Here is a 27,998-nt window from a genome sequence, read left to right as displayed (position 1 = left end):
ATGTTTATTTTCAGTTGCCCAAGTTGAAAAAGACAACAGTGTTAGACATTTATTTCCAATAATAAATGCCCAGCCAGATTTGTTTTTAGCTCATGGCTTGGGAATGTGTATAGTCTTGCTGACCATGAAGCATCCATGCAGAACAAACATCAGAACGACGGGGTGGAACTCGAAAATGGTGCCTTCCGCGAAGAGACCAAGAGGAATGTTTTCGTGGGTCCACTTTTGGGAAACCCAGTATGCCATGAGAGCGGCGATGGAGAGTGTCGTCGGGATAGGGGTGCCTTCAAAGTATTTTGATTTCCCGCTCTTGTCCTTGGGCAGCACAGCCACGGTCACATTGAACCGGGCAAGACGGGTAAGACCGCAGAGAACGAAGAAGGTGAGGAAAACGTGGTCAAGCGAGGTGCGGATACCTAGTGCAAACGCGGCGGCAGCGGGGGCGAGACCGAAAGAGATCTAGCGAAGTAATTAGTACTTGGTTTGTTGTAGTCACTTTGTATGATGTACCAGATCCGCGAGAGAGTCGAGCTCCTGTCCCATGAGGGACGACTTCTTGCGCCACCGTGCAACCTTGCCATCCATGAAGTCGAAGAACAGACCAAATGGCATGAAAGCCAGGGCCGCCCAGATGGCGCCGTATTCAGTCGGTTCGCCGAGACAGTAGCGCATGGAGGAGAACACCGACATGACTGCTCAAAATGTTAGCTGTGGGGTCGTCAACGGTTGGTGAGAGCGAGCTTGCCTCCGCAGAAACCTAGTAATATAAGTTAGCCAAACTGTTCACGCGATTCCTCAAAATTGTATGGGAATCTTACCATTCATTTCAGTGATCAGATCGGCAAGATGCATAGCCCTGTCGAGTGTCAGTTGGGTCGAGAAGACAGGAGAAAGTGCTTAGACTGACTTCACCATGCTGAAATGTCCATGATCAGAGGAAAGAAGCATTTTCTGCTTTTCTTGGCCTACCAAACATTAGTTTTGCTGCGCTCAAGAGGCTCGAGAGAGCTCAAACACACCTCCATCACCGGAAGGTGGGACACCACTGGAAGAATCGCTGGATGCCATGGCCGATGTCCGACGAGACATGCTCAAACCGAGATCAAGAGTGGTAAGAATGTAGTACAGAGAGGCAACCTGGCACAATAATATGTCTAAGCAGCAACACTGAGGGGTAAGAAAAGTTAAGAACGGTCGACAATCCTGCTTGGAGTGTTGACAGAGGCACCTGCGAGCGGTCAACGTCATTTTCCAAACTGCAGCCAAAGGCGGTAAGGCGGTGGCTGCGCCACACACCAACCACATGACAGGCGCCGCAGGTCGATGTACATGTATCCATTCACATTGGATAGGTGTGTGATATGTGAAACAGCATCACTATCAATACTAAATAGGATGAAACATTTGAATAATTGAACAGAAAGATTTTTTTTGGACTGGTGATATTCTACAGCCTGCAGCCAGTTAAGTTGCAATTGCACAGGATGCACAAGAAGACGGAAAAGATATTCCTGGACAAAGCTCCCATATCCCCCAAACGCCGTAAGAAGACAGTACATAGGATCATCGGACCTAATATCCGCGACCACGGAAGCCACCACCACCACGGGGAGCACCGCGGCCACCACCGAAGCCACCACGGCCACGGGGAGCACCACGACCAGCACCACCGAAACCACCACGGCCACGGGGAGCGCCGCCGAAGCCACCGCGACCACGAGGAGCACCGAATCCACCACGGCCGCGGGGAGCACCACCGCGAGCACCGCCACGAGCACCACCAGCGCGCTTGGGCTTGGGAGCACCGGGAGGAGCCTTGGGCTTGGGAAGGAACCTGGGGAGCAAGTCAGTAAAAGCACAATGAAACAAGAGCGACAATCGTACTTCTCAAGAGGGAGGAGCTTATCTCCACCAATGTAGACCTTGTCACCGGCCTTGAAGGAGGTAGCGACAATTCCGTCCTGGGGCTTGACGGTGAAGTAGACCTGGTTGATGGGACCGAGGATCTCATCGACCTTTCCGATTTGGGTCTATTGAGATTAGAAATGTATTACGGAATTGGCGGGTTGGTGGGTACCTTGTTCTCGAGGTAGATCGGGGCGTTGAAATAAGGAATCTTGGGGTTGACCGACTCGCAGACCATCTCACCCTCGCAAGAGTGCATCACGGATCCCAACTCTATTCAAATATCAGTGACATGGACCCTAGATCGTGTAATGCAGGATTTAATTACCCAAAACCTGGGCTGGGGGGCCGAATGACTGCTGGAAACCTCCGCGGCCTGCGACAAAAAAAATTTCGTTAGCTCCTTTTGAACTTTCGCATCTTGAAACTTCGCAATAATCTCACCTCCACGGCCACCGCCGAAACCTCCACGGTTGGCACCGGATGCATTACCACGACCACGGAAAGACATTTTGTGGTGTTATGGGTGATTGTCGGCTTGTATAGCTGTAGAAGTTTTCGCTTGGTGGAAACTTGAAGCGGTAAAGTGTCGGCTAAGGGCAGTAACAACACGTGACCGTCGACTCACCGCCTGACTCATTTTCCCCTCCACTGGTGGGATATAGTTAGATTTCTTTCCAACGAGTCAATTCCCTCGCGTTATTGATTTAAGGGTCTCCGATATGGCATCCGAAGCCCCCAAGGACCTCCCCGCGCGTCCTGCCGCCGAAGCGCAGGCCAACAACGCTTCTGAAGCCCCTGCTGCCCCGCCGAAAGATGCGAACGCGAAATCCAAGCAGGCCCCGAGCCCCGATGTTCTCCCAGAGGTCATGATCGAGCGTAACAACCTGTTCGAGGAACTCTGGCAACAGTCCCTCGAGGATATCAAGAACCGCCCTCACCCCGAGATCAACGTCAAACTCGATATTGGCGATGGCAATGTCCCGCATTCGGTTCCCGCCAAAGCCTTCGAGACCACCCCTGGCTCGTTCTTGCGCGATGTTCCCAAGGATCTGAGCGCCAACATCGTTATTGCCAAGGTTGATGGAGAGTTGTGGGATCTCAATCGGGCACTGGAGAAGGACTGCGAGGTCGCCCTGCTGCCTTTCAGCAACCCCGAGGCCCGTGAGGTCTTCTGGCACTCCAGTGCTCACTGCTTGGGAGAAGCATGCGAGTGTGAATATGGATGTCTTCTCTCTCACGGTCCCCCTACTGCTCAGGGTTTCTTCTACGATATGGCAATGCCTGATGGGTATGTAGTATTTGCATTAATAATTGTATCAATATTAACATTCAATAATCTAGACGTGTCGTTCGTGAGACTGACTGGAAGGCGCTTGACACCAAGGCCTCGCGCATCTTCAAGGAGAAGCAAAGCTTCGACCGATTGGAGGTTTCCAAGGAGAACCTCAAGAAGATGTTCGCCTACAGCAAGTACAAGCTTCACTACATTGACAAGCTTGTGACTGGAGAGAGCAGCACTGTCTACCGCTGCGGTACCTTGGTCGATCTGTGCCGAGGCCCCCACATCCAGAACACCGGAAAGATAAAGACATTTAAGATCATGCAGGTGAGCTTGACCAAATTACCCAGACATGAATGCAAACACTAATTCATCTACACAGAACTCCTCTGCCTATTTCCTCGGTGATCAAAGCAACGATTCTTTGCAGCGTATCCGTGGTGTTGCTTTCCCTGACAAGAAGCTTATGGCCGAGCACCTCAAGTTCCTGGAAGAGGCTGAGAAGCGTAACCACTTGAAAATCGGAAAAGAACAAGAACTTTTCTTCTTCGATGAGTTGTCTCCAGGGGCGCCCTTCCTGCTTCCCAACGGAACCAAGATCTTCAACCAAATCCAGAAACTCCTGCGCACTGAGTATCGCAAGCGTGGCTACCAAGAGGTCCAGACCCCCAACATGTACGATGTCAACCTTTGGAAAGTGAGTCACCTGGAACCAGTTATCTTTGTTGACATCACGTTTGCTGACCATTTAACCCAAGACCTCTGGCCACTGGCAGCATTACAAGGAAGACATGTTCTCACTTGCGAATAGCTCTGGCGGCTGCTGTGGCCATACTAATGAGCCCGCCACCGAACAGGCTGCCACCGACAAGGCTGCCACCGATAAAGCCGACAAGGGTGAAAGAACTTACGCCTTGAAGCCCATGAACTGTAGCGTGTGCCCGCCAAGAAATTAAGGTTCTTTGTCTAACATCGACTCTAGGTCCTGGACACTTCCTTCTCTTCGGCCACCGTGAGCGTAGTTACCGTGAACTTCCCATGCGTATCGCCGATTTTGGTGTTCTCCGTACGTCGCCTACTCATCTGCAGTTGGAATATTCCCTAACCTGGCTTTAAACAGATCGCAACGAAGCTTCCGGGGCACTTAGTGGGTAAGTTCAACTTCGGCCGCACAACTAAAAAACACTCGCACAGATAATAACCACCTCATCACAGCCTCACACGCGTCCGTCGCTTCCAACAAGACGACTCGCATCTCATCCTGCGGTAAATTCTCTTATATCCCCTCCCTGTGGCGTGGGGTGCATTGTGAGAGGTCGTGCTAACTTGTGCATAGTCCTTCGCAGATTATGTCGGAGGTGGAGGGGTTGTTCGACTTCTTGGGGGCGATTTACGGGTTGTTTGGCTTCAGCTTCAAGTTAAAGTTGTCCACTCGCCCCGAGAAATACATGGGTTCGATTGAAACGTGGGACCAGGCCGAGGAGCAGCTCAAGCAGGCTCTCACAAAGTTCTGTGGCAACGATTGGAGTAAGTCAGTTTCTGTAATTTTTCCGACGCGCAGGCTGACAAAGAAAAGTTTTGAATCCCGGCGATGGTGCCTTCTATGGTCCCAAGATTGATATCACGATTGAGGATGCTCTGAAGCGTGAGTTCCAGTGTGCTACCATTCAGCTCGACTACCAGGCTCCTATCAACTTCAAGCTGGAGTACATGACGAACGAGCACAGCCAATCGGCGCAAAGTCAGGCCAAGGAGGGCGAGGCCAAGGGTGACGGGCCCGGTCCTGGTCGTGAGCGTCCTGTGGTCATTCACCGTGCCATTATCGGCAGTTTCGAGCGATTCCTGGGTATCTTGATTGAACACTTTGGTGGCAAGTGGCCGTTCTGGCTCAGTCCGCGCCAGATTCTTATTGTCCCTGTCATGCCCGCTGTGAACGACTACGTTGAGGAATTGCAGCAGTTGTTGCGTGGAGACAAGCTCAACGTCGATATCGATATTAGTGGAAACACTATGCAGAAGAAGATTCGCACCGGTCAGCTGGCTCAGTACAACTTCATCTTTGTTGTTGGTGCATCTGAGAAGGAATCCCGCACTGTTAACATCCGCAACCGCGATGACCCAGCCACTCAGAAACAGGGAGTCATGGTCTCCCTTGAGGATGTGCGCCCCAAGCTCAAGGCTCTACGCAAGGAGCGTCGCCTGGAGAATGCTTTGTAGGGGAAGATTTGTTACTGATTTACGAAAAGTGAAATGAAATGCATGGAGATGTTCTACAGACCAAACTTGAGATTTAATACATGCGGATGTTTGACATACGTCTCATGCGTAATCATAGAAGTAGTGCCCAGATTCAGGATGGGGGAGTAGTCCTGAAGGATCGAACCAGCACCTTCCTATCTGGGCTGCAACGATCTCCAGGGCTTGGCATCCTCCGCCAGCTTCAGGATCCCCACCCACCTGCTGAATCTGGTTCAATTATCTGACACAGAGGCTTTAAAGTCAGCTAGTATTATTCAGGGTCAATCGGTGATTGTTCTGCGATATACTAAGCCAAGCCCGGATGAGGTAAGCGTTCGATGTGGCTCCTGGGGCGCATGGATTGATCTTGAGAGCTCCGCGTCTTTAATTCCTATAGCTTGTAGTATAATTGCAAGACCTACTTTCTAGGTTTGTTCCATTGATAATGGGGGCTATCTCGCGACCCAAGAGTAATTTATATAAGAGACACTCTCCTGGTGTTAGAGTAAATAAGGCAAGAAAGCCATCAAGCCTGTTGAGATGGCCTGAATGGGATGACTATCTAGTGGACACGGGACAAAAGGTGCATGCTAGGTACATGGGTCAATTCAGTCAATCCCTAAAAGTACGAGAATCAACAAAGGTCTTATCGGCCCCCAAAATATGGTGGTCAATATTCTAATCTATACCGTGAACCATGTTTGACTTTCAAAAGACCGCGAGGTCATCAACCTGGGAAATCACTCCGAATCTTGGAAAGATCTTTTCGTGGCCAATTTCTTGATTCTGGAACAGACTTAGAAATTCATACCATTTCCAAAGTTCTCCCGTTGATGAACCAAGAAAAATGTGCCGTGGCATACGCTGGATTCGCTTATCCATTCTTTGAGGCCATTAGATGGTACGGTTTTCGTCAAATGGGCTTATTCCAGCTGACGAATACCACATATTGAGTAACGTTTGAAGATTTTACTTCTGTTAGAGGTCTAGTGTCGGTGGGCTTCCGAGGCCGTTTAGCCGTATTCTATCAGGGCCCCCTTTGCGTGTAATAGAGTTGAGTCTAAAAGAATCAGGAATGCGAGCTTATTATATTCCGAAGTGGTAGTCATATGTATGTTAGGCTTTCATGATATAAACAAGTGGTCTGTCTCCGAGCTTGAAATCCATCGAGCTTCATCCCCTTCCACCCCATCTGATATTCGCCATCCCTCCCTCTGATCTCCTCAGTTGCAGCGACTGCTACATTTATTGAACTCTAGATTCAGACTCTTTGTCCCGCTAGTTGCCTCATATCATTTTTGGCAGTACTAAATCCTTTTGAGTCATACCTAATCTACTCGGCTTTCTATATGCCCAATCACCTTGATCCTGCTCGACCAACCTTACAACTCGCTGCTGGCACTTCTCATTTCTCACTTCTCACTTCTCACTTCTCAGTCTCTTGATCCCACTCAGTCAAACCCAAAGCCCGCTGCTTGACTCATTAATTGACTGACACCTTCGAGCACCTTGATCTCATTCAACCAACCTCCCAATTTGCTACTGGCTCTTCTCACTTCTTGAGCCCCACCCAATTTTGACATCTTTTCCTACCAGAAAATCTCAGCCAGACTACGTTGCCTAAGTTTCTTGGAATCTTCCCTCTTGATCCACACCGGACCAATCTCAACTTTACTGGCAGCTTTTCATGACTCGCTTCTTTTGACTGATCAAATCCTTATTTAGACTCATCCTCGCTATCACCATGGGGAGAAAAGAACATCTCGGGCCCCGAGGCAAAAATCCATGGACGCACTTTTTTCTTTCCGGCAAAAGTCCTAGCTGATATGCATGCCGAAGTGGTCCACGACAGGTTCAGATATCCCTGTCCCAAAGCAGAAGAGGAAGAGTGCACTCGAAAGTCTCGCTCTAAGTACACAGCAAAGCTTTATTTGGAGCGAAAGCACATCAAAGAGGACACGAAGGAAGGAAGAAGAGAGTTGCTGCCCCCCCGCAAGGACGACTTGTGGCGTGAGATCCCTCACAAATCAAAAAGATCCGCAACCATCATTTCAAAAGGCAACACAAACGCCCACGCTCGAAACAAACATCCTGAAGTCGAGACGCAATTGTGACCTGGTCGAAGACATCATCCAAGACTGCTCTAGGGAGTGGGGAGGGGAAAGCGATACCTGGGTGGGACAAGCTCCCAGGGCTAGTCTGGAACAGCGAAACCAGGAATTGTCCGGATCGAAATCGTGATAAGCTGCGTTCGCGGTGTGATTTGATGAAGAATCACTGCCTCTCTGCTCACATGGGTGCTCGATGGCGAACCCCCATGCGCGCCCTGTAATGGACGCTTCGAATTCAACGAATTTATGACACATCACACCTTGGAAGCAGATGACGGCCAAGAAATCTGCCACCATGAGACTTGCCTCATCTGCGGCAGAGTTCAAAGCTTTGCCAACAGCACTTCCTCACTTGGCAACCTGCCCGTATTCGAAATGACCCAGCTCAAGCACAGGAGCTTTTGAGCTTGTTGCAGAAGGCTGCTTCCATAAAATGGTCTGCCAAGACAAGACTTATGGCCGGTATCATCAAAATGATTGAAACTGGTGGAAGTTTCAATCTCTCCATCTCTCCACTTTGCATCCACCCAGCATTGACCTGGAATATGCTTTTCTAACACACGAAGTGTTGGAAATCGGCATAGCCGAATTGCAAGGAAAGGAAGCCCTGGAATGTACTACTCGATATGGCGAGGGTTTTCTCCTTCCAGGCCATGCAGGCCGGGCGGCAGTCCGTGGTTGCCATCCTCCCAACCGGTGGAGGCAAGAGCCTGTTGTTCCAGCTGCACGCCTTCTGCTCCGGCCTTAAGACCACTATTGTGGTGGTCCCTCTAATCGCCCTGCAGCATAACCTGCACGCCCGCAATCGCGGCCTGAACCTCCGGAGCGAGATCTGGAACGGCCAGAAGACACCGCCGGGGGACACCATTCTTCTGGTCACCCCAGAGGCGACTGGCTCCCCAGCCTTTCTCGCCTTTGCCAACCGCCTTGCTGCGGAGCATCGCCTCGACCGCATCGTCATCGATGAGTGCCACTACCTGTTGTACGAGCCAGCCAACTTCCGACCCGCCTTCGAGTCCCTGTCTACCTTCCCTCGCCCAAAACATGCCTTCGAAGAGGAAACACATCAGCAACTATCACCAGAGAGGATGGAAAGCCCATCCCATCATTTACGGGGGCTTGAGGGCAGCTCAGGTCGCCCAGAAGCTGAATGCCAGTGGCATGGCCAAGGATGATTTTTTTGTCTTGGTCTTCGCCATTCAATGATGTGTCCTGTTACGAGGCTGGCTCGAGCAGGAAGGATTCGACGGCATTTTGCCCAAGGATAAATATCTACACCGAGATCGTATGGAGTTCCGACAAAACCTGAAAGAGATCTTGGGCTCCACGTGCTGGAAAAGCGGATCAATTCCTCTCTCCCTTGAAACGGTCTTCCCGGTACTCTGTGGGTTTGATCACCCCCTCGCCGGGAAAAACCACCATGCTCTCGCGGATGCTCAGCAGTTAGCGCTGCTGACACTCTTTTTTGTCGACCTGTGCCGGCCCGTGAAGTAGCGGGTGATGTGGAACGGCAATGGAGTAAACAGTAAACTCGGGCCCGGGGAAGAGGCAACGCACCCTCGAACAGTTTGAGCTGCCAAAGGCGAAAAAAACGGGAGATCTGAGGGTAGTTGGGTGAGTTTCTCGCTTGTGAGTTATGAAAAATAAAGTGAAGTCATACCTATGTGTATTTGCTCCTCCCCTAAATTGCCAATTACACCATCAATGTACCAATGCGAATAGCATCCCGAGGTCGTGACGATAGGTAGAACTATGATAGCCTTGGCACTATCAAACTATCTAGTTGAAAAGGCCTTGGAAGAATAGTCGAAGGCCTATTCTGAGCTATATGTTTTTTTCACAATCCGTTGACGTTGGCTGTAGGTTAGATTCTTCACCAGACGACGTGCCGCGGGACATGACATATGACACCCACATATTGACGGCCCACATGAGTGAAACAGTCGAGGACCGGTTTCAGCCACCTATCTTGTCTTTGTTCATGCTTCTTTCGAGTCTTTTTTGTTGACTATCAGCATACCGCGCATATAGGAAGACAGCCCGGGATCCCTGGATACGTGGATGCGCGCGCGAATGAACAGGGTTTGGACGATACAAAGAAACAATTTGAGCGGTTCCTGTGTTAATCGAGGGCCATAAAAAAAAACCAATTCGAGATTCTTTATCATTCAAGACTTAAATTAGAATTCTTTGAAGGAAAGGAAGTAGAAAGCAAAGGCAAACAAGGGACCAACCCAAAAAAACAAAGTGGAGGGGAGTGTTTTGCGTGGCGGATCACCCGCGGGGACTGCGGGGCTGAATCCCATCACACTTGACCACCCTTTTTCTCTCAACTTTTCTCCCTCTCTCTCTGCTTGCTTTTTAAAGGTCCCTCGTTATCCATTACATCTCTGTCGCTTTCACTTTCGCATCGCTTCATCGCGCCTCCTCACCATGGCTGATTTGCAGGGCCGCAAGGTCTTCAAGGTTTTCAACCAGGACTTTATCGTGAACGAACAATACAATGTCACCAAGGAGCTCGGTCAAGGAGCCTACGGTATCGTGTGGTAGGTATCCTGCCCGTGTGGTGGAGTTTCTCGTTGGACACGTGCTGACAGTTGAAAGCGCGGCTACCAACATCCAGACCGGCGAGGGTGTCGCCGTCAAGAAGGTGACCAATGTCTTCAGCAAGAAGATCCTGGCCAAGCGCGCTCTCCGTGAGATCAAGCTGCTCCAGCACTTCCGCGGTCATCGCAATGTAGGTTGCATCCCACCCTTATCAATGCCTTGCGCTAATCCCAGCTGCGCAGATCACATGCCTCTACGATATGGATATTCCCCGACCGGACAACTTCAACGAAACATATCTCTACGAGGGTGGGTTCTATCGCTGGATCGATTCTTGAGAGAAGCTGGAAACTGATGTTCTTGCAGAATTGATGGAATGCGACCTGGCGGCCATCATCCGCTCCGGTCAGCCGCTGACCGATGCCCACTTCCAGTCCTTTATCTACCAGATCCTCTGCGGTCTCAAGTATATCCACTCCGCAAACGTCCTGCACCGTGACCTGAAGCCCGGTAACCTGCTCGTCAATGCCGACTGCGAGCTGAAGATTTGTGACTTCGGTCTCGCCCGTGGTTTCTCCATTGACCCGGAGGAGAACGCCGGATATATGACCGAGTACGTCGCAACACGCTGGTACCGTGCGCCAGAGATCATGTTGAGCTTCCAGAGCTACACTAAAGCAAGTGAGTAACGCCACAGAATTCGCCACCGCCGAGACCACGCTAACCCCACATCTACAGTTGACGTCTGGTCCGTTGGCTGCATTCTCGCCGAGCTCCTCGGCGGCCGCCCCTTCTTCAAGGGCCGCGACTACGTCGACCAGCTAAACCAGATCCTTCACTTCCTGGGTACACCCAACGAAGAGACTCTGGCACGCATCGGATCCCCCCCGCGCACAAGAATACGTGCGCAACCTCCCCTTCATGCCCAAGGTCCCCTTCAAGACCCTCTTCCCGCAAGCCAACCCAGACGCCCTCGACCTGCTTGACCGCATGCTGGCCTTCGACCCCTCCTCCCGTATCTCCGTCGAGGAAGCCCTCGAACACCCCTACCTGCACATCTGGCACGACGCCTCGGACGAGCCCAACTGCCCCACCACCTTCGACTTCACCTTCGAAGTCGTCGACGAGGTCCCCGATATGCGCAAGATGATCCTCGACGAGGTCGTGCGCTTCCGCGCTACTGTCCGCCAACAATCTCAAGGTCACGCTGCGGGCCAGCAGCAGGCTGCTCAGCAGACCAATGTCCCCATTCCGGATCAGCAGGGCTCGTGGAAGACTGAAGATCCCAGACCTCAGGAGGCTACCGCTGGCGGTAGCTACAACCCTAATGATTTGGAATCATCGCTGCAGCGCGGCATGGATATGCACCACCGCTGATTTTGATTTTTTTTTTTCGATTCGTTTTTGTCGTCTCATTGGGGGTTTTCCGGCGTGTCAAAACCAGTCCTCACGCCCTGCATGTTGATCTAATTTAGCCAAGAGATACCAGAGAAACAAAAAGACTGGGACGATTTACATGGATTCTTTTACAATTTACAGTTTTGTTTCCCGTCACAATCGCGATTACTTTGTCCAATTGCTCTACCGTTTAGATAAACCTCGGGATGTTCCGAGGTTTAGTTAGGTGGGGGTTTGTCTTCATTTCACGTGCTGCTTGAGGGGGTCACCTTGGATTTGACTTATGTATCTAGTACTTCACCTAGGAGTACCAATAGAGGAGGTTTCTCCAATACAATTCCAACTTCCGATGCAGTGCTGTAGCCCTGGAGGGCCATTGATCGTAGGACACGTGAACGGGAATAAGAACAATATCTACGGAACCTCAGGAGGTCTTGATGGTTAACAATCGCTAGGGCTTGTTTTGTAGGAAGAGACAAAATTTGATTTGAGCCATGAGACAGCCTCTCTATATCTTGATGGAATCTACGGAGTACCTGGCTTGGAACCAGCCCAAAAAAGCATATGCTTAGACATTGGATGCTGAGACGTGTTGCTTTGACCTCGGGAGGGATAGCTTTGGGTAAGATCTATGCCGTAGAATTTTTGTTACTCAGACAGACCCAGGGAGAAATGAGCTCCTTGCTAGGTGTATGTAAAACAGAAAGCATCACTGGTAAGCCGGTTCCACAATCTTGCAAATTGAGCGATCTTAAACTCAATCCTTAGAAGCGTGGGTAACCTCTCACTCAAGTACGGAGTCCCCAAGGGAGTACTCCGTGGGGAGGAACATGCGCAGGTGTCATCAGGGTCTTCTCCAGAGTGTTTCCAAGGTTAGTAATGACATTTACATCATTCCAACTGATCACTCATATTCAGGAGAGTTTGCCTCTTCTTGTTCATATACTACTTTGTAATTATTGAATTTAAATCCATAGAAAAATCGGTTATAGCCGCTGGAAACGGTAAGTCGTTTGCACAAATTACCAGTATTATGAAGGATTTGATTGCTCATTACCGACAATCAAGCTGAAACCCAGAAATGAACCCGCGAAGATCAAGAAAGTCAAAGAAATTCCTCAAACTCAGCTCATCACTCAGGGTACGGAGTACGGAGTATCACTTCCAAGAATCATGTATGGACAAACCCTTAAACGCTGAACATGAAGTGAAGATCATCATAATTGGTCGCGTGTCATAGGCCATCAAACCCAACGACAAGAATAGATATCTGTCACCATATAGGGCGGCACCCTAGCGCTTGGCTGTGTCTCACGTTGATACGATGCCCACCCACTTAGGTCTCATTTCCATCCGCGAACATTGAGTGTTTGTGCGATACGCGCTGGATGTGATCTGATGGTGTTGGTGCTGGAGGGCTCGATTGGTCGTATGCAGGCACAAACACACGCAGACCAAGCACATTATGTGTCCATCCAGAGGGCCGTACTGCGTAAGGGGGCCCCACCGAAGGCTAGAACTTGGGTTTTTTCCGAGGATCTTGGATCGGCATGGCTTGTGTGGCAATTTCTATTGCTTGACTGTGGACTTAGGGAGCCCCTCGCGGGTCAAACGTCATATATGTACGAGTATGTATTTTTCTTGTCGAAGGGGTCTGTTGTGAAGAATCCATGGTTAAGCGAGTTTCAGATTTGTAGGTGCTCCTGGACGGAGCACGGAGCACGGAGCACGGAGTACACGGAGTATAAGGATTTGAAAACCTTTCAATCTAAATAATGAGGATAATTTCGCCATTCGCCAGAGTGTAGTATTTGGCCAGCCGTGTGGCTGGTTGTGGCGTTTGTTGTTCACTGAGGGTGGAGTGGGACACGCACAGCGTAGGGCAGCAATTCCGTTGGTTAAGTGATCAATTTAGGGCGGAACCTTGGTTTTGGTCGGAAGACAACCTTGGATCCAATAGTCTGCGATGTGGTAGCTCATTGCTAGCTTCAACTGTTATTGTTAACCTCACCTCCTTTTCATTCTGACTGCGTATAGAGATTTGATTGAGAGATTTGAGGAGAATATAAGAATAATAGAAGAGATAAAAATACACCTTAAAAGACTCTAGTCCCAAGTAAATGTAAATAGTAACATACCAGTTGGGTCTAGACTCTGAAACGAAAGGGCCAACTCAAATTCAGGGGGCAGCCTTGCCAATTCGACTCCGTACGTTCGAGACTTTCCTTCTTCACTGATCCGCGAGAGGGGGAATTACATTCGCTTTCCTCAATTGCTTCCTCTCTTGCTACTGTCGCTCATTGCATTTTGTCTGTGCCAACTATCTCACACTACCACCGGGCGCTCACTCTCGCGACCCTTCCAACTCGTTTATCGACCATCACCACATCCCTTTCTTTTCTCTAGCGGGTTGATCCTGCTATTTTTTGATCTCTGCGAACTCAACTATCGTCGCTCAATACGTTTTAATCCGACCGAACCATCGCAATTCTCGATCGAGCCCTACATCCTTGATGAATATCCGCCCCTCATTATAAATTTGGTCTTGGATTGGCACACCCAACTAGAATATCACCATTACCCTGCCAGCATGCGGAACTACATCTGGGCTCTGCTGGGCTTGGCCGCCGTGCCCCAGGCACTGGCAGCCGACGTTCTTTCCACGAGCGGATTCAACCTCTGTATGACCGACTCAGCAATCAACGTCCAAAAGATGGACGTCACCTACACCCGTTCTTCCGGGGTTGTTGTCTTCGACGTGGCTGGTACCAACGCGAAGGAACAAAAGGTCTCGGCCGCCATTACGGTCACGGCCTACGGAAGAGAACTATACACCAAAGAATTCGACCCCTGCGGCGATGAAATCCACGTCGACAAGCTCTGCCCGGTCCCCAAGGGCACCTTCAAAGCCAGTGGATCCATGGAAGTCCCCGAGAACATCGCGAGCCAGATCCCGTCTATCGCGTTCAACATGCCCGATCTCGATGGCCAAGCGAAGCTTGTCCTCAAGTCCAAGGGTAACGACGAGAACGTCGCTTGCATTCAGTCCGAGCTGTCTAATGGCCACTCCACCAACGTCAAGGCTGTCACCTATGTCTCTGCGGGCATCGCTGCAGGCGCTCTGGCACTCACGGGTGTCTCTGCTGCCGGCGCGGCCGGGGGTGTTGGCGCGCCTTCGCACAGCCCTGGCTTCGGCGATATTATGGGCTGGTTCCATTCTATGGCCACCAACGGTATGCTGAGTGTCGCTTACCCGTCCGTCTACAGCAGTTTCTCCAAGAACTTCATGTGGAGCACGGGTATGATCCCCTGGCCCGGCATGCTGAACTCCATTGACAAGTTCCGGAGTGCCACTGGCGTCAACACGACTGAAGATAGCTATGCTTTCTTGAAGAACGCTTCGCTTTCTACTAGCGCCTCGTCTTCTAACACAACCAAGCGCAGCTGGGACTATGCGATCGAGTTTGGCGATCTTGTTGCTCGTTCGATTGAGGCTTCTTCTGACTCTGATGTCTCGAACAGCTCTTCCAGCAGCACCGAGGATAGTGGCAGCACAAGTAACGTGGATAAGATCAAGGAGATCTCTCAAGAGCTCCTGATTCCCTCTGCGGATGTCTTCATGACCGTTCTGCTGATCTTCGCCATTGTCATCGCCGTCGTTGTTGTTGGCATTCTTCTTGTCAAGGTTGTCCTGGAACTTTGGGCACTATACGGACGATTCCCCGAGAAGCTTTCCGACTTCCGGAAGGACTACTGGGGCATCATGGCGCGAACAATCACTAACATGATTCTCGTGCTGTACAGTATTTGGGTTCTTTACTGTGTCTACCAACTTCGCAAGGGTGACTCCTGGGCCGCGAAGACGCTGGCTGCCATTACATTGGCTCTGTTCACGGCGCTTCTTTTGTTCTTTGCTGTTCGCATCGTCTACATGGCCCGCAAGTACAAGAGAGCCGAAGGTGATTCTTCCGGTCTCTACGAGAACAAGGAGACTTGGAAGAAGTACAGTCTGTTTTACGACAACTACAAGAAGGATTTCTGGTGGATCTTCATCCCTGTTATTGTATATGCATTGGTTAAGGGCTGCATCATCGCTGGTGGCGAAGGCCACGGCTTGTTCCAGAGTGCCGGCCAGCTTGCCTGCGAGATCCTTCTTCTTGGACTTCTCGTTTGGAGTCGCCCGTACGCTACCAAGGCGTCTATGGGTATCAACATTGCCGTTCAGGTCGTTCGTGTTCTGTCAATTGCCTGTGTTTTGGTGTTCGTCGAGGAACTTGGTCTCTCCCAAACAACCAAGACGGTCACTGGAATCGTCCTCATTGTCGTGCAGTCTACCCTCACTGCCGTTCTCGCCATTCTGATCACCGTCAACGCCATCATCTCTTGCTGTCGCGAGAACCCTCATGCTAGACGCAGAAGGGAAGCTGGTAAGTCCAATTGCTCATATAAATGCACTCCTCTAAAGAATATTGCTAACAAAACTCTTCTAGAAAAACAAAATCGCGATCTGGACGACCTGACCCCCTTGGACGCCCGGGACTCCCTGCTCATGGAACATCCCCAACGGAAGGAATACACCGAAATGAGCCACTTCAACTTCACCGGTCCCTACGAGCCATACCGCGACCAACCCCACCGACCAGGGTCCAACGGCAGCAACGAGCACCAGCGACTCGTCGGCAACGACTACGGTGTCGCGCACGGTCGCAGCACAAGTCCCGACAGCCGCAGCTCGATTGAAGGCCGCCATCCAACAAAACCAGGGTATGGAATGGCGTACTAAAAAAGACATACACGAACAAAAAGAAAACCGAAAAACCGAAAAAAAAAAAAAACCAAACGAAAACGTCACCGAATCGCTATGACGTTTACCCCAATTCTTACTTCTCTTGTCACCTCACACTTTCACCAAATTCTTAGATCGGGCACGCGCTTTGGAATAGAGATTTCTTGTTAACTTATTTTTTTTTTTTTTTTTGACGGTTTTTAGCGTGCTTGAGCATGGTGGTTGAGCCTTTCGCACTTCTTCGCCTTTTCTATGCATTTTCTTGTGATATCACTTGCTCCATTCTTTTGATCTTGTCTCTATACATACCTCGTTCTTTTTATCATCTTTACCCATCTATCATTTATTATTACAGCTTGCAATTGATGACCATTTTGATCACATGATATATGACTTCCTGTTAACCTTGGAAACAATGCTTTGGGATATGTAGGCCGTGGCCTTCATTATGGCAAAGCTAGTGAGGGATGGTGAGTGTCACAAACTGTTTGAACTATGTAGCAAGCTTATTGCGGAACGAAGTGAAGTTATTCAATCAGTGAAATTCCTGGGTAATACGTGATCAGAGGGTCTAGATTGGGTCGAAAGCCCTGTAGCAGGAAGCCGGCACTATCTGAGATGGTGAGTTGTATAGAACCATTTTCTGGTGCCAACATATACTGTTTGGAACATCTATATCTAGGTGTCACGTGATCATGAATCCGTTTTATTGTACGCGGGTCATGTGATCTGTCTTCACATATTCAAAGTAATCACATGATCTTCATTTTTCTATCCATTGCAGAGCTGTAAACACTGCTCCAAAGCCTCCATTTCCGACCTCTCCAAGAATGGCCTCTCTTTCCTGAAATGGCCACTTCATACACAAATGAGTTTTTGCAGGCTTTTGAACCGAAGCCTACAGCCATCATTTATAAAATATGCCACCATAGCAGAATGAGAGATAAACGTGATCATATTAGGCACTAATTGCAGGCTATCGGAACGAACACAAGACCACCTGCCCTAGCCAGCCGTAGGACCAGATAATCCTCTCGCCAGGCTTAATGTACCGGGTTAAAAAAGACTTAGAAAACACTTGAAAGAAACGAAGTCATATCTGATGAACAGGAGACTGGGTTGAAGCCTCCGGGGTATCCACGGCAAGCGCCTTAGCGCTGGTAAGGGTGGTAACCGCGGTGACTACCGCCTCCACGACCACCACGGTAGTTTGCGCCGGGCTTGCCAGCGTTACGGGGACCGGTGGGGGCGTTGGCAGGAGCGGTGCTCTGCGGCTGGGGGGTATTTCCTATTTGTAACGTTAGCTACGGGTCAAACTGGGATGAAAGTGGTGTAATATGCTGGACTCGTTTAAGAGCCACATACCGCGCCCTGAACTTCCAATGCGTCGCATACCTGACGGTCCTCCTGGGACGTGGGGCTGGGGAACCTCGTCGTACATTCCCTCCCAAGATGTAGGGCCTCCCTGTTGCTGGTAGGGCGAGAAACCGCGGGGATCCATTGTGCGGTGGGCCTGCTGCTGTTCGTACTTCTGCTGCTCGAAGGCAAGCTGTTCATGGGCGTTGTAGCCGGGTCCGGGCTGTCCGGCCTGCTGGGCGGCGGCGTTGGGACCTGGGCTGGCATTGTCGTTTCCGGCACCGGCGGCGGCGGCGGCGGGGTTCTGCTGCATCATGGCGGCGTTCATCATGTTGGGCATGGGCTGCTGGACACCGGGACTCTGGGCTCCGCCAGGGCTCATGCTACCTTGCTGCTGGGCGCCCATCTGCTGTTGCTGCTGGCGCATCTGCATTGCTTGCATTTGCTGCTGCATCATAGGGTTCATCATGGCAGGGTTCATGGCCATTCCGGGCATTCCTTGGCCCTGAGCCATCGACTGCTGCATCATGGTGAAATACTGCTGCATGCGCTGCCAGTATTGGGCCATCATCTGGGGGGGTCATGCTGCTGCCTTGTCCCTGCTGGGGCGCCTGCTGCTGGCCTCCGTCGTTCTGGTTTTGGTCACGGAATCCACCGTTGCGTTGACCACCACGCTGATCATTGTTCTGATCACGCAAGTTGCCACGGGGAAGAGCCTTCTTCACCTCAATGGGCTTTCCAAGGATGTCCAGGGGACGAGCGAGAGTCTTCTCAACGGCAGCCTCGCTGTCGAATGTAACGAAGCCAAATCCACGGGGGCGGCCGGTGTCCTTGTCAATCATGAGAGTAGCATCCACAACGCGTCCGAACTGCATAAAGAACTGCTTGAAATCTTGCTCGGTTGCCTCCTGGCTAACACCACCAACGAAGATCTTAGAGGTCTTCTCTTGCTCATCACGAGGAATAGCACGCTTGGGATCAATCTTTGGAGTTGTCAGCGAATGCTATATATAAGCCTTTGCATAGAATGGTTCTTACAATCTTTCCATCCAGATAGTGTTCCTTCACCATAACAGTATTCACAGTCTTAGGGTCACGGAAGGTCAAAAAGCCGAAGCCACGAGAGCGGCCACTAGCACTGTCACGCATAACGGTACATTCGTGAACTTCGCCGAATTGAGAAAAATAATCACGGAGAGATTCTAAATGTGGAAAAAGAGTTCTGTGTTAGTCTAATCTGCGAGTTCTGCGTAGTAACGATATACGTACGATCTGTAGTTTCCCAGTTCAAACCACCAATGAACATTTTGCTATAGATAAATTGATCCCCGGTCAGCAGAAGCTCCTTCAAAATAGCACAAAGAGTAGATGTATATGGCTCCATATCTCCAAAGTGTCATCTAGGCATAATGGATCTGGGTCTTGCCGGTTGGCAGCGACGGGGGCGAGGGCTCATAAGGGAAACGGAATGATGGTGATGTAGGGGAAGAATAGGCAGTGGGCCACGGTATCCTGGCTAGAACTTTTGAGTATAGACGCTTTGCTATCCACGGGCTAATGAGGTGTGTCTGTGTGGGCGCGCGCCATAAAAGCGTCGTTGTCCTGAAAGAGTCGACCATCCAAGACATCGAGACACGTTTCCAGGGTATGTGTACTTTGAAGTCGTTGTCCATGGGGAGTCTGGCAAACCCGAACCATTGATCTGATACTCCTGAACGGGATTTAAACGTCGAGTCCACTGGTTTACACGGGCCTGGGTGTAGATATCCATTTCCACCTCTTTCTGATTCGCTCAAGCCGGGAAGCAGGCGACATGAGAAGCGTAGAGGTGCAAGTAATTCAGTCGGAAAAAGTGAATTGTCACTGTCTGTCTGTCTGACCCGCGAAAACCTTCGCCTTGTCTAACACAGAGTCCCAAGCTAGATAGCTACTTCTTGCTCTGCCCTATCAAGGTGTATCGACAAGAATCTATATAGTATCGGCTGTACTATATATGGATGGCTTGTGACAAGGTCCATGGTAGGCGATGGGTAGTGCTGAGTTGGTTGGTGCTAAAGATGTTGTTGAACGGAGGGTTCAGGCGACAGCTTTCTTTGGATTCTTGTTTGATCTGGCGGGATGGAGGTCGGAGCTTGAGCAGCGTATTGCAACGGCAAATTGGTTTGTATGCACCTTGGTGGCCGTATGACAGGGAGCTCAAGCGCAATTGCTGATTGGTCGCTGCATTCGCTTTGTCGCTTTCCAGGAATTCATCCTTCGGTGCCCAGATGGTTGAGGCACCTGAGCCAACCGGCGAGTCTTTCCTCACATAGCCCAGGGTATCCGTAGCTCGATCGCTTTTATCTTCTTCTAGCCAGAAAACTCTTCTCCAGCGCACACAATTGCTGTCGAACCCGTGTATAGCAAATTTGTCCACTCAAGTTCATACCGCCAGAGCACAGCCCGATACCGGTTGAAGCACCCAGCATTGGAGCCAATTTCAAAGATTGAGGTGTGTATAATGTCAATGGTGAACTTACCCGTCTTCCTTGATTCCTGTTCCGTGAGACTCGGGCTCAGCAGGCGCCTCGCTTGCGGGCGCAGCGCCGTAAGGGTTTCCAGAACCATTGTTGTACCCATTATCATATCCCGAAGGCTGAGCAGCGGGTTGCGATTGGTGAGTGTCAACGGGAGCAGATTCAGTGCCCTGTGTAGTAGACGCGGCGGGTGCAGCGGGGGTTGCGACAGGCTCAGCTGGCTTTGATGCATCAACAGCAGATGTTGTGCGAGCAGTGGATTCGTCGGCATCATAACTGTGGGAAGAATTGAGTAAGCTTTTGAGTGGGAAGTAGGAGGAGAAACACGTACAGATCCGCGAAGAGATCGTCACCGTCCTCTGGGTCAGCCATGGTTCCTAAAACAGAAGTATTACGAGATAATTGAGGTCACGCGCGAGGTGAAAGCTCTAAGCGAGATGAGTACAAACGGTGGAGTGGGAGAAGTCACGCGCGGAAAATTGGAGGAAGAAGGGAAGGAAGTTGGACGGAGCGGGATCACGGGGCGGAGAACCACGATTACATAATCAGAATTGAGTGCCCACCTTGGGGGGGCGTTTGGCTATATCTAACTATAGACTTCAAGCTTGCTTTTAATTACGTCTTACCTTATTATCACTTGTTTCAAAATGCTCTTCTGATTTGAGGTCCAGTCCTTATATGGCCTGGTTGGAGGAAACACACCATTGATCCCACTGCAGCACCCCGCACGCGCAATTGAGACTCATGAGATCGCTTCCTGTGAAATACCACTAAGATGGCGAACAAAAAAGGGCAACAGGTAGGACTCTCTCCCCAATTTTGAGGCGCCCTGATGGCATTTGCCTTGGCATTGAGCTAACTATATATCCCTAGGAGATGGTCCAGGTTGGTGCGTGTCTTTTGCCTCCCCCTACATTCTAATCGCAGCTATAGCTTACATGGCATTTATCCACGCTATTTAGACAAGTCAGAGTGAGTCAAGATCCATATACACTCTGCGCTACAGCTGTTCTTCTCTATATCGGGCCCGTACTGACATTCTTCCAAGACGCGCCGAATCGCCCTTCTGGGCTGGTCGAAGCACGTCCCTCGGTCAGGAAGCATCCAAGATCTATGGTCCGAATACCGTTGTTGGAGCTTCATACTCACATGCCAGTCTTGTACAGTATGCTGCGACCCTTGTCCAGTCTGTTGAGTTGGGAACATTTGCTAACAATTCTTCTCACAGGCCTACATCCTCCCACCCCCGTCCCAGAACGCCGACAAAGTCGTCTCCTGCGGTTTCTACAGCGCACTTGGCTCGCAGATCAGGCAACCTGGTAGCATCGCCTCCCCGACAGCCATACCCCGGAATCATGACTGAAGGCGTTGACGAGTGGAGTCGTGACCCCACCGAGGAAGATGACGACGATGACGACGACGAGATTGTATATGATGATGACGAAGATGAATTTGGACTCCCCAGTCTTGCCAGCATGCGAAGAAAGAAGTCCGCGCCCTCAAAGTCAAAGAACGCCAATTCCAGTGGTGGGGCAGGAGGCAGTCTCTCATCACTGGGGTACGGGCTGTCTGCGAGCAGCAGACAACGAGCAAATAGTGCAGACATCGCCGAGGAGCGGGGGGCCCCAATGTACCCGACAGCGCGAAAGGGAGAAGGAAAGATCCTCAGGCCTCAATACAAGGACATTCTGCAAGGTAATCGCATTGGTGACGCACAGGCCGGACTTTGTTGACATTTGCTAGATCCCGCAAACGCTTTGAACCTTATCAATCACTCTCCGCCGCCAACAGATGCTTCTTCCAAGGAAAGGGATATTCACTCGAGCCGCATTACGCGAATTAACAAATTCAAGCGCATCTTGCAAGCCAGCACAGTGTCGCCCACCGAGCTGCGGAACCTCGCTTGGTCTGGCGTTCCGGAGGAAGTTCGGCCAATGACCTGGCAACTTCTTCTTGGTTATCTTCCTACTAATAGCGAGCGACGTATTTCCACCCTTGAGCGAAAGCGCAAGGAGTACTTAGATGGAGTTCGACAAGCCTTTGAGCGCGGCAGCGGCGCAAACTCCACAAACCCCCTGCCTCATCCAAAGGCCGCGGCAGAGGACTGGACGAAGCGGTTTGGCATCAGATCAGTATCGATGTCCCGCGCACCAGTCCTCATATTCCATTATATGGCTATGAAGCTACTCAGCGATCCCTGGAGCGCATTCTTTATGTGTGGGCTATCCGGCATCCAGCTAGTGGTTATGTCCAAGGTATCAACGATCTAGTCACGCCATTCTGGCAGGTCTTTTTGGGCGTCTATATTACCGATCTGAACGTCGAAGAGGGCATGGACCCTGGTCAATTGCCCCGCAGCGTGTTGGATGCCGTGGAGGCTGACACGTTCTGGTGCCTCACCAAGTTGTTGGACGGCATTCAGGACAACTACATCTACGCCCAGCCGGGAATCCATCGACAGGTCAGGGCCCTTCGCGATCTGACGGTGCGCATCGACTCAGCCTTAGCGAAACATCTGGAACAAGAAGGCGTGGAGTTTATGCAATTTAGTTTCCGATGGATGAATTGCCTGCTCATGCGGGAAATGAGCATAAAGAATACGATACGCATGTGGGACACTTATATGGTAGGTCTTGCTTCCACCAGCGCCCTCTTGGTACTGACTGTTATATAGGCCGAGGAGCAGGGCTTCTCCCGATTTCACCTTTACGTTTGCGCTGCATTTTTGGTCAAATGGACCGATCAATTGGTCAAGATGGATTTCCAGGTGGGTGCTTCTAATCAAATTAGTTCAAGTCAGAATTCTAACCTATATGTAGGAGGTGATGATGTTCCTCCAAGCATTGCCCACGAAAGGATGGACAGAGAAAGACATTGAACTTTTACTGAGCGAAGCTTACATCTGGCAAAGCCTGTTTCAAGACTCGCGAGCTCATCTCCGGCCCGCTGGCGATGAACCTCCTGAAACTGGTATCTTTTATTGATAGTAATCATAATTCATTATCCGAATTACCGGCAGATGTTTTCCACCTGGAACAGCCCCTTCCGATCAGTTGAAGTGAATGCCCTTCTGGTTGAATGCCCAAAGCAACTTCAAGAAGTCGTTCTCGTCGCACATTCTTGCGCGTTTGTCTCCGAGGTTGGTGTCGTCCTCGAGAACACTGCGCACCTTTTCACGAACTAGCTCCGCAACCTTGCCGCGCTTCTTGCGCGAAGCTCCGTTCTTGAGCGCAGCTTCGAGGCGAGCATTTGTCTCCTCCTTGAAAAAGTCGGGAACATCGTCGTCGTCCATATCCATGACCTCGTCGGCCGGTTCGGCAACTTGTTCCTCCTCCTCCTCGCCCATGTCCATTGCCGTGTCGTCATTGGCGACCTCAGCGGGGCCATCCTCCACAGGGATGTCATTTTGCGCACACCAAGTTCGGTAGTTGGATTCCAAAAGGTCCATGATGCTGGTGACACCGATGAAACTAGAGCGGAGAGTCTTGTTCTTTCGCACGAAGACAATGCGCAGGAGACCGTCCCACTCCTCGTAGCTGATTTGTGGCCGCGGGTTCTTGGGAACCATCCGAATGACGCTGGACTCGACTTGGGGTGGGGGCTTGAAGTTGTTCTTGCCGACCTTCATGATGTGGTCGATCTTGGCCCACATTTGGGCATTCACGGAGAGTCGACTGTAGAGCTTGTCGCCAGGTTTGGCGAACAATCGCAGAGCAAATTCACGTTGGAACCTAGAGGTATATGTAAGCTCTCAATGACACAATATTACTGAGAGATATTTGCCGAAGGCGTAGACATGACATACATGAGAATACAGGAACGAGGCGCTGGAGAGGTGGCCAGGAGCTTGAATGTGAGAGGAGAGGAAATCTAAAGGATCTTAGTGTTGGTCTGTATATCGCAATGTGTATTGTACATACCTGATAGGGGGTATTACTGATGCAGACATCGAAGTATGGGAGCTCGGTCTTCATCACATCTCCAAGAATGACATCCAGGCGTTTCTGGTATGGGGTGGATTGGAAACGCTTAGTGACTTCAGCAGCCATACGAGGGTCCAGCTCGACGGCGATGCACTTCTTTGCTTTCTCCAGAATCTTGGCTGTCAAGTTACCAGTACCAGGACCAATTTCAAGCACGATCTATTAACATTGTTAGCATGATGAATCCGATCAATGACCGTTATAACCCACATCACTTTGCTTAAGCTCAGCCTTTTCCACAATCGCAGCTAGATGACTTTTCATTAGCAGTGCCCAAGCTTTCTGTGAGTGAGCACTTACCAGCAATACCAGGGTTCTTCAGAACGTGCTGGCCGATATCAGTGTTCATCTTGAAGATGCTGTGGGCAGCCTTCGTCTTGGCAGCAGCATCGGACATGCCCTGCGAAGCGCCATTGCGCTTAGATTTCTGAACCTTGGGCATACTGAAGTATTGAACCCGTAAGATCCAAGAGTAATAAACAAATTAGAGAAGTTCTGCAGCCCGGCGCGCCACCTTCAATGTGGGCGGACAACTTTTTTCTGGCGATAAGATTGTCGGCTCCGGAATTACTTTCTCACGCAACCCGCCTTTCTTCGTGAGACCTCGAACTATCTCCCTCTGAGGTTGTGCCCACTATGGCGTCCGGACGAAAGGATTTTCTGAGCCAGGCAGCGCCTGAGAACTACGTCGCCGGTCTCGGTCGTGGTGCGACAGGCTTCACCACTCGCTCCGATCTTGGCCCGGCGCGCGAAGGTCCTACACCCGAACAAATCCAAGCTGCCCTCACCAAAAGAGCTCAACAGCTCGGAGCTGCTGCGCCCACCGCCTACGGTAACAACTCGCGCGAAAAGGGTGGCAAAGAAGATGAAAAGGAGGAGGAAGATGAACGATTCCAAGATCCCGACAACGAGGTCGGACTCTTTGCCTACGGTCAATTCGACCAGGAAGACGATGAAGCGGATCGCATCTATCAGGAGGTAGATGAGAAGATGGACAGGCGCCGGAAAGCTCGCAGGGAAGCTCGAGAGAAGGCCGAAAGAGAGGATTTCGAACGCAAGAACCCGAAGATCCAACAACAATTCGCGGATCTGAAACGAACACTCGCCTCCGTGTCCGAGGATGACTGGGCCAACCTGCCGGAAGTCGGCGATCTCACGGGAAAGAATCGACGAGACAAGGAGAACAGCCGACAACGATTTTACGCCGTCCCGGACAGTGTTCTCGCGGGCGCAAGAGACTCAGCTCAGTACGGAACGACGATCGCCGAAGATGGCACACAAACTAGCGCCGAGGGCTCAACGACAGAAGGCACCATGACGAATTTTGCAGACATTGGTGCTGCGCGTGATAAAGTCCTCCAGGTCAGGCTGGATCAGGCTGCCTCAGGTGAAGCAACATCGGGAAGCGCTACGAGCATCGATCCCACCGGTTACCTGACCAGCTTGGAAAGCTCTGTGAAACAGACTAAGACCGGCGAGAACGACGTGGGCGACATTAAGCGAGTCCAGGTCCTGTTGGCGTCTGTCACCAAGACCAATCCTAAACATGCACCCGGCTGGATTGCCCTTGCACGCATTGAAGAGCTTGCTGGTCGCCTTGTCGCTGCCAGGGCTGCTATGGCCAAAGGATGTGAGCTTTGCCCCAAGAGTGAAGACGCATGGATGGAGAATATTCGTCTCAACGAGGGCCACAACGCCAAGGTCGTTGCAGCAAACGCCATTAAGAACAACGATCGATCTACGAAACTCTGGATTGCGGCTATGCGATTAGAAAACGATCGAAAATCCAAAAAGAACGTGTTAAGACAAGCCTTGTTGCACGTTCCCCAATCCGTCCAAATATGGAAAGAGGCTGTGAACTTGGAAGAGGACCCTGCCGACGCCCGTCTATTGCTGGCTAAGGCTGTTGAAATGATCCCCCTGTCAGTCGAGTTGTGGATTGCCCTGGCTCGTCTCGAGACCCCTGAAAACGCACAAAAGGTATTGAACGCTGCTCGCAAAGCCATTCCCACCAGCTATGAAATCTGGATCGGAGCAGCTCGACTGCAGGAGCAGATGGGTACCTTTGAGAAGGTCAATGTCATGAAGCGCGCTATTCAGTCATTGGTTCGTGAAAATGCCATGTTGACACGAGAGGAATGGATCACGCAAGCCGAAAAGTGCGAAACAGACGGCTCCGTCCTTACTTGTGGTGCCATCATCCAAGAAACCCTTGGATGGGGTTTGGACGAAGACGATGATCGAAAGGAGGTTTGGATGGAAGACGCCAAAGCTAGCATTGCCCGTGGAAAGTATGAAACCGCGCGGGCCATCTACGCTTACGCCCTCCGTGTCTTCGTCAACCGCCGGTCAATTTGGATCGCAGCAGCCGACCTGGAGCGCAACCACGGCACAAAAGAAGGGCTTTGGCAGGTTCTTGAGAAGGCCGTCGAAGCCTGCCCTCAAAGTGAGCAACTTTGGCTCCAGCTTGCCAAGGAGAAATGGCAGTCCGGGGAGATTGACGATGCTCGACGTGTCCTTGGCCGTGCTTTCAACCAAAATCCCAACAACGAAGATATTTGGCTCGCGGCCGTCAAGCTCGAAGCCGATGCGCACCAAACCGACCAGGCTCGGGAACTCCTGGCCACCGCTCGTCGTGAAGCCGGCACTGATCGCGTGTGGACCAAGAGCGTTGCTTATGAGCGACAGCTTGGCAATATTGACGAAGCTTTGGACTTGGTCAACCAAGGTCTACAATTATTCCCCAATGGCGACAAGCTATGGATGATGAAGGGACAGCTATACGAATCACAGAACAAAATTCCCCAGGCGCGCGAGGCATACGGAACGGGCACCCGGGCCTGTCCCAAGTCACCCGCGTTGTGGCTGCTCGCTGCGCGACTCGAAGAAAAGGCCGGTGTGATCGTTCGCGCCCGTTCCCTCCTAGACCGGGCTCGTCTGGCCATTCCAAAGAACCCCGAGCTCTGGCTCGAAAGTGTACGCATCGAACGCCGTGCCAAGAACATGTCTCAGGCTAAGACTCTGGCTGCGCGTGCTCTGCAAGAAGTCCCCACCTCAGGTCTATTGTGGAGCGAGAGGATCTGGCATCTTGAGCCACGCTCACAACGCAAGGCTCGTGGTCTGGAGGCCATGAGGAAGTGTGATAATGATCCAGTGCTGCTCATTGCTATTGCGCGCGTCTTCTGGGCTGAGCGTAACTTGGAAAAGACCATGACATGGTTCGAGAAGGCAATCGTGTCAGACAGCGACTATGGTGATGGTTGGGCTTATTACTACAATTTCCTTATGGAATACGGTACCGAGGTTAGTACTTCCAGATATCCAGTTCTAAAGCATTCAGCTAACATTCGCGCGCAGGAAAAACGAGCAGACGTTGTGACGAAGTGCGTCACAGTGGAACCCAAGCATGGTGAGGTGTGGCAGTCCATTTCTAAGGATCCGGCCAACACATACAAAACCACCGAGGAGATTCTCCACATGGTTGCCAACCAGCTCAAATAGCGGGCTTGTTCTTTGCAACGTGCATTATCCGGCGTTCGGGGAGCGAAAGAGCTCATGAAATGATCAACCTTGGAATTACGCAATGTTTTGCAGGAGTCCTCCAAATGTAACTAGTACACATCCTTGCTCAAAGTTATAGACGTCAACTTGTATTTTGTCTCCAGGGCTTCAGCATCTCCTGATCTTCATCTTTCTTGTATGGATTATCAATGGTTCTACTTTGTGAGCCTCATACTACAGTTCTCGAGCTCTGAGGCGGACTGATTAAACAGCATAAGAAGTATATTTCATGGGTATATCGAACAAGCGTGACCATATCCGCTTGTCACGGTCATTGTGTCGGCATTTTGGAACTTTTCTCTTTCTTCAAGATCA

General features: G+C 50.9%; 12 protein-coding genes across 12 annotated transcripts; 7 read left to right on the top strand and 5 right to left on the bottom strand.

Moving 5' to 3' along the window:
• Positions 1–90: 90 nt before the first annotated feature.
• On the bottom strand, positions 91–1,089 carry N7506_011321 (CDP-diacylglycerol-serine O-phosphatidyltransferase; the record flags this gene model as incomplete). Its single annotated transcript, XM_056960614.1, has 5 exons — positions 91–459; positions 511–692; positions 819–856; positions 908–965; positions 1,020–1,089. The coding sequence occupies 5 exons, from the start codon at positions 1,087–1,089 to the stop codon at positions 91–93; spliced, it is 717 nt and encodes a 238-aa protein (XP_056806769.1).
• A 483-nt stretch (positions 1,090–1,572) lies between these two features.
• On the bottom strand, positions 1,573–2,416 carry N7506_011320 (H/ACA ribonucleoprotein complex subunit GAR1/NAF1; the record flags this gene model as incomplete). Its single annotated transcript, XM_056960613.1, has 5 exons — positions 1,573–1,834; positions 1,885–2,030; positions 2,078–2,178; positions 2,234–2,281; positions 2,350–2,416. The coding sequence occupies 5 exons, from the start codon at positions 2,414–2,416 to the stop codon at positions 1,573–1,575; spliced, it is 624 nt and encodes a 207-aa protein (XP_056806768.1).
• A 211-nt stretch (positions 2,417–2,627) lies between these two features.
• On the top strand, positions 2,628–5,404 carry N7506_011319 (threonine--tRNA ligase THS1; the record flags this gene model as incomplete). The annotated part of the gene is made up of 9 exons (XM_056960612.1): positions 2,628–3,196; positions 3,250–3,514; positions 3,570–3,884; positions 3,946–4,117; positions 4,170–4,253; positions 4,308–4,338; positions 4,403–4,453; positions 4,524–4,714; positions 4,764–5,404. 9 exons carry the CDS (start codon positions 2,628–2,630, stop codon positions 5,402–5,404), a joined length of 2,319 nt encoding a protein of 772 aa, XP_056806767.1.
• A 2,378-nt stretch (positions 5,405–7,782) lies between these two features.
• On the top strand, positions 7,783–8,093 carry N7506_011318 (uncharacterized protein; the record flags this gene model as incomplete). The annotated part of the gene is made up of 2 exons (XM_056960611.1): positions 7,783–7,857; positions 7,878–8,093. The coding sequence occupies 2 exons, from the start codon at positions 7,783–7,785 to the stop codon at positions 8,091–8,093; spliced, it is 291 nt and encodes a 96-aa protein (XP_056806766.1).
• Positions 8,094–8,162: 69 nt separating this feature from the next.
• On the top strand, positions 8,163–9,030 carry N7506_011317 (uncharacterized protein; the record flags this gene model as incomplete). Its single annotated transcript, XM_056960610.1, has 2 exons — positions 8,163–8,670; positions 8,759–9,030. The coding sequence occupies 2 exons, from the start codon at positions 8,163–8,165 to the stop codon at positions 9,028–9,030; spliced, it is 780 nt and encodes a 259-aa protein (XP_056806765.1).
• Positions 9,031–9,969: 939 nt separating this feature from the next.
• mpkA (mitogen-activated serine/threonine-protein kinase SLT2) lies at positions 9,970–11,460 on the top strand (the record flags this gene model as incomplete). Its single annotated transcript, XM_056960609.1, has 6 exons — positions 9,970–10,082; positions 10,141–10,273; positions 10,326–10,392; positions 10,450–10,764; positions 10,822–10,929; positions 10,982–11,460. The coding sequence occupies 6 exons, from the start codon at positions 9,970–9,972 to the stop codon at positions 11,458–11,460; spliced, it is 1,215 nt and encodes a 404-aa protein (XP_056806764.1).
• Positions 11,461–14,071: 2,611 nt separating this feature from the next.
• N7506_011315 (transient receptor potential ion channel family protein) lies at positions 14,072–16,264 on the top strand (the record flags this gene model as incomplete). The annotated part of the gene is made up of 2 exons (XM_056960608.1): positions 14,072–15,908; positions 15,972–16,264. 2 exons carry the CDS (start codon positions 14,072–14,074, stop codon positions 16,262–16,264), a joined length of 2,130 nt encoding a protein of 709 aa, XP_056806763.1.
• A 1,154-nt stretch (positions 16,265–17,418) lies between these two features.
• Positions 17,419–18,929, bottom strand: N7506_011314 (uncharacterized protein; the record flags this gene model as incomplete). The annotated part of the gene is made up of 5 exons (XM_056960607.1): positions 17,419–17,555; positions 17,633–18,071; positions 18,163–18,606; positions 18,662–18,825; positions 18,893–18,929. 5 exons carry the CDS (start codon positions 18,927–18,929, stop codon positions 17,419–17,421), a joined length of 1,221 nt encoding a protein of 406 aa, XP_056806762.1.
• Positions 18,930–19,610: 681 nt separating this feature from the next.
• Positions 19,611–20,511, bottom strand: N7506_011313 (uncharacterized protein; the record flags this gene model as incomplete). Its single annotated transcript, XM_056960606.1, has 3 exons — positions 19,611–19,989; positions 20,143–20,415; positions 20,471–20,511. The coding sequence occupies 3 exons, from the start codon at positions 20,509–20,511 to the stop codon at positions 19,611–19,613; spliced, it is 693 nt and encodes a 230-aa protein (XP_056806761.1).
• A 502-nt stretch (positions 20,512–21,013) lies between these two features.
• Positions 21,014–23,123, top strand: N7506_011312 (GTPase-activating protein GYP1; the record flags this gene model as incomplete). The annotated part of the gene is given in 7 exon segments (XM_056960605.1): positions 21,014–21,111; positions 21,188–21,304; positions 21,368–21,834; positions 21,883–22,255; positions 22,273–22,765; positions 22,814–22,906; positions 22,959–23,123. Coding segments are annotated over 7 exon segments (1,806 nt in total), but the record flags the coding sequence as incomplete, so codon positions are not given.
• A 65-nt stretch (positions 23,124–23,188) lies between these two features.
• On the bottom strand, positions 23,189–24,564 carry N7506_011311 (dimethyladenosine transferase; the record flags this gene model as incomplete). The annotated part of the gene is made up of 5 exons (XM_056960604.1): positions 23,189–23,870; positions 23,945–24,009; positions 24,060–24,281; positions 24,333–24,370; positions 24,423–24,564. The coding sequence occupies 5 exons, from the start codon at positions 24,562–24,564 to the stop codon at positions 23,189–23,191; spliced, it is 1,149 nt and encodes a 382-aa protein (XP_056806759.1).
• A 194-nt stretch (positions 24,565–24,758) lies between these two features.
• Positions 24,759–27,623, top strand: N7506_011310 (U4/U6-U5 snRNP complex subunit PRP6; the record flags this gene model as incomplete). The annotated part of the gene is made up of 2 exons (XM_056960603.1): positions 24,759–27,425; positions 27,480–27,623. The coding sequence occupies 2 exons, from the start codon at positions 24,759–24,761 to the stop codon at positions 27,621–27,623; spliced, it is 2,811 nt and encodes a 936-aa protein (XP_056806758.1).
• Positions 27,624–27,998: the final 375 nt, after the last annotated feature.

This window comes from Penicillium brevicompactum, assembly GCF_028827555.1.
Source record: "Penicillium brevicompactum strain IBT 35665 chromosome Unknown utg000007l_segment0_segment0, whole genome shotgun sequence".
Lineage (NCBI taxonomy): Eukaryota > Fungi > Ascomycota > Eurotiomycetes > Eurotiales > Aspergillaceae > Penicillium > Penicillium brevicompactum.
The sequence above is the reverse complement of the archived record's forward strand: the minus strand, read 5'-3'. Positions and strand labels throughout refer to the sequence as shown.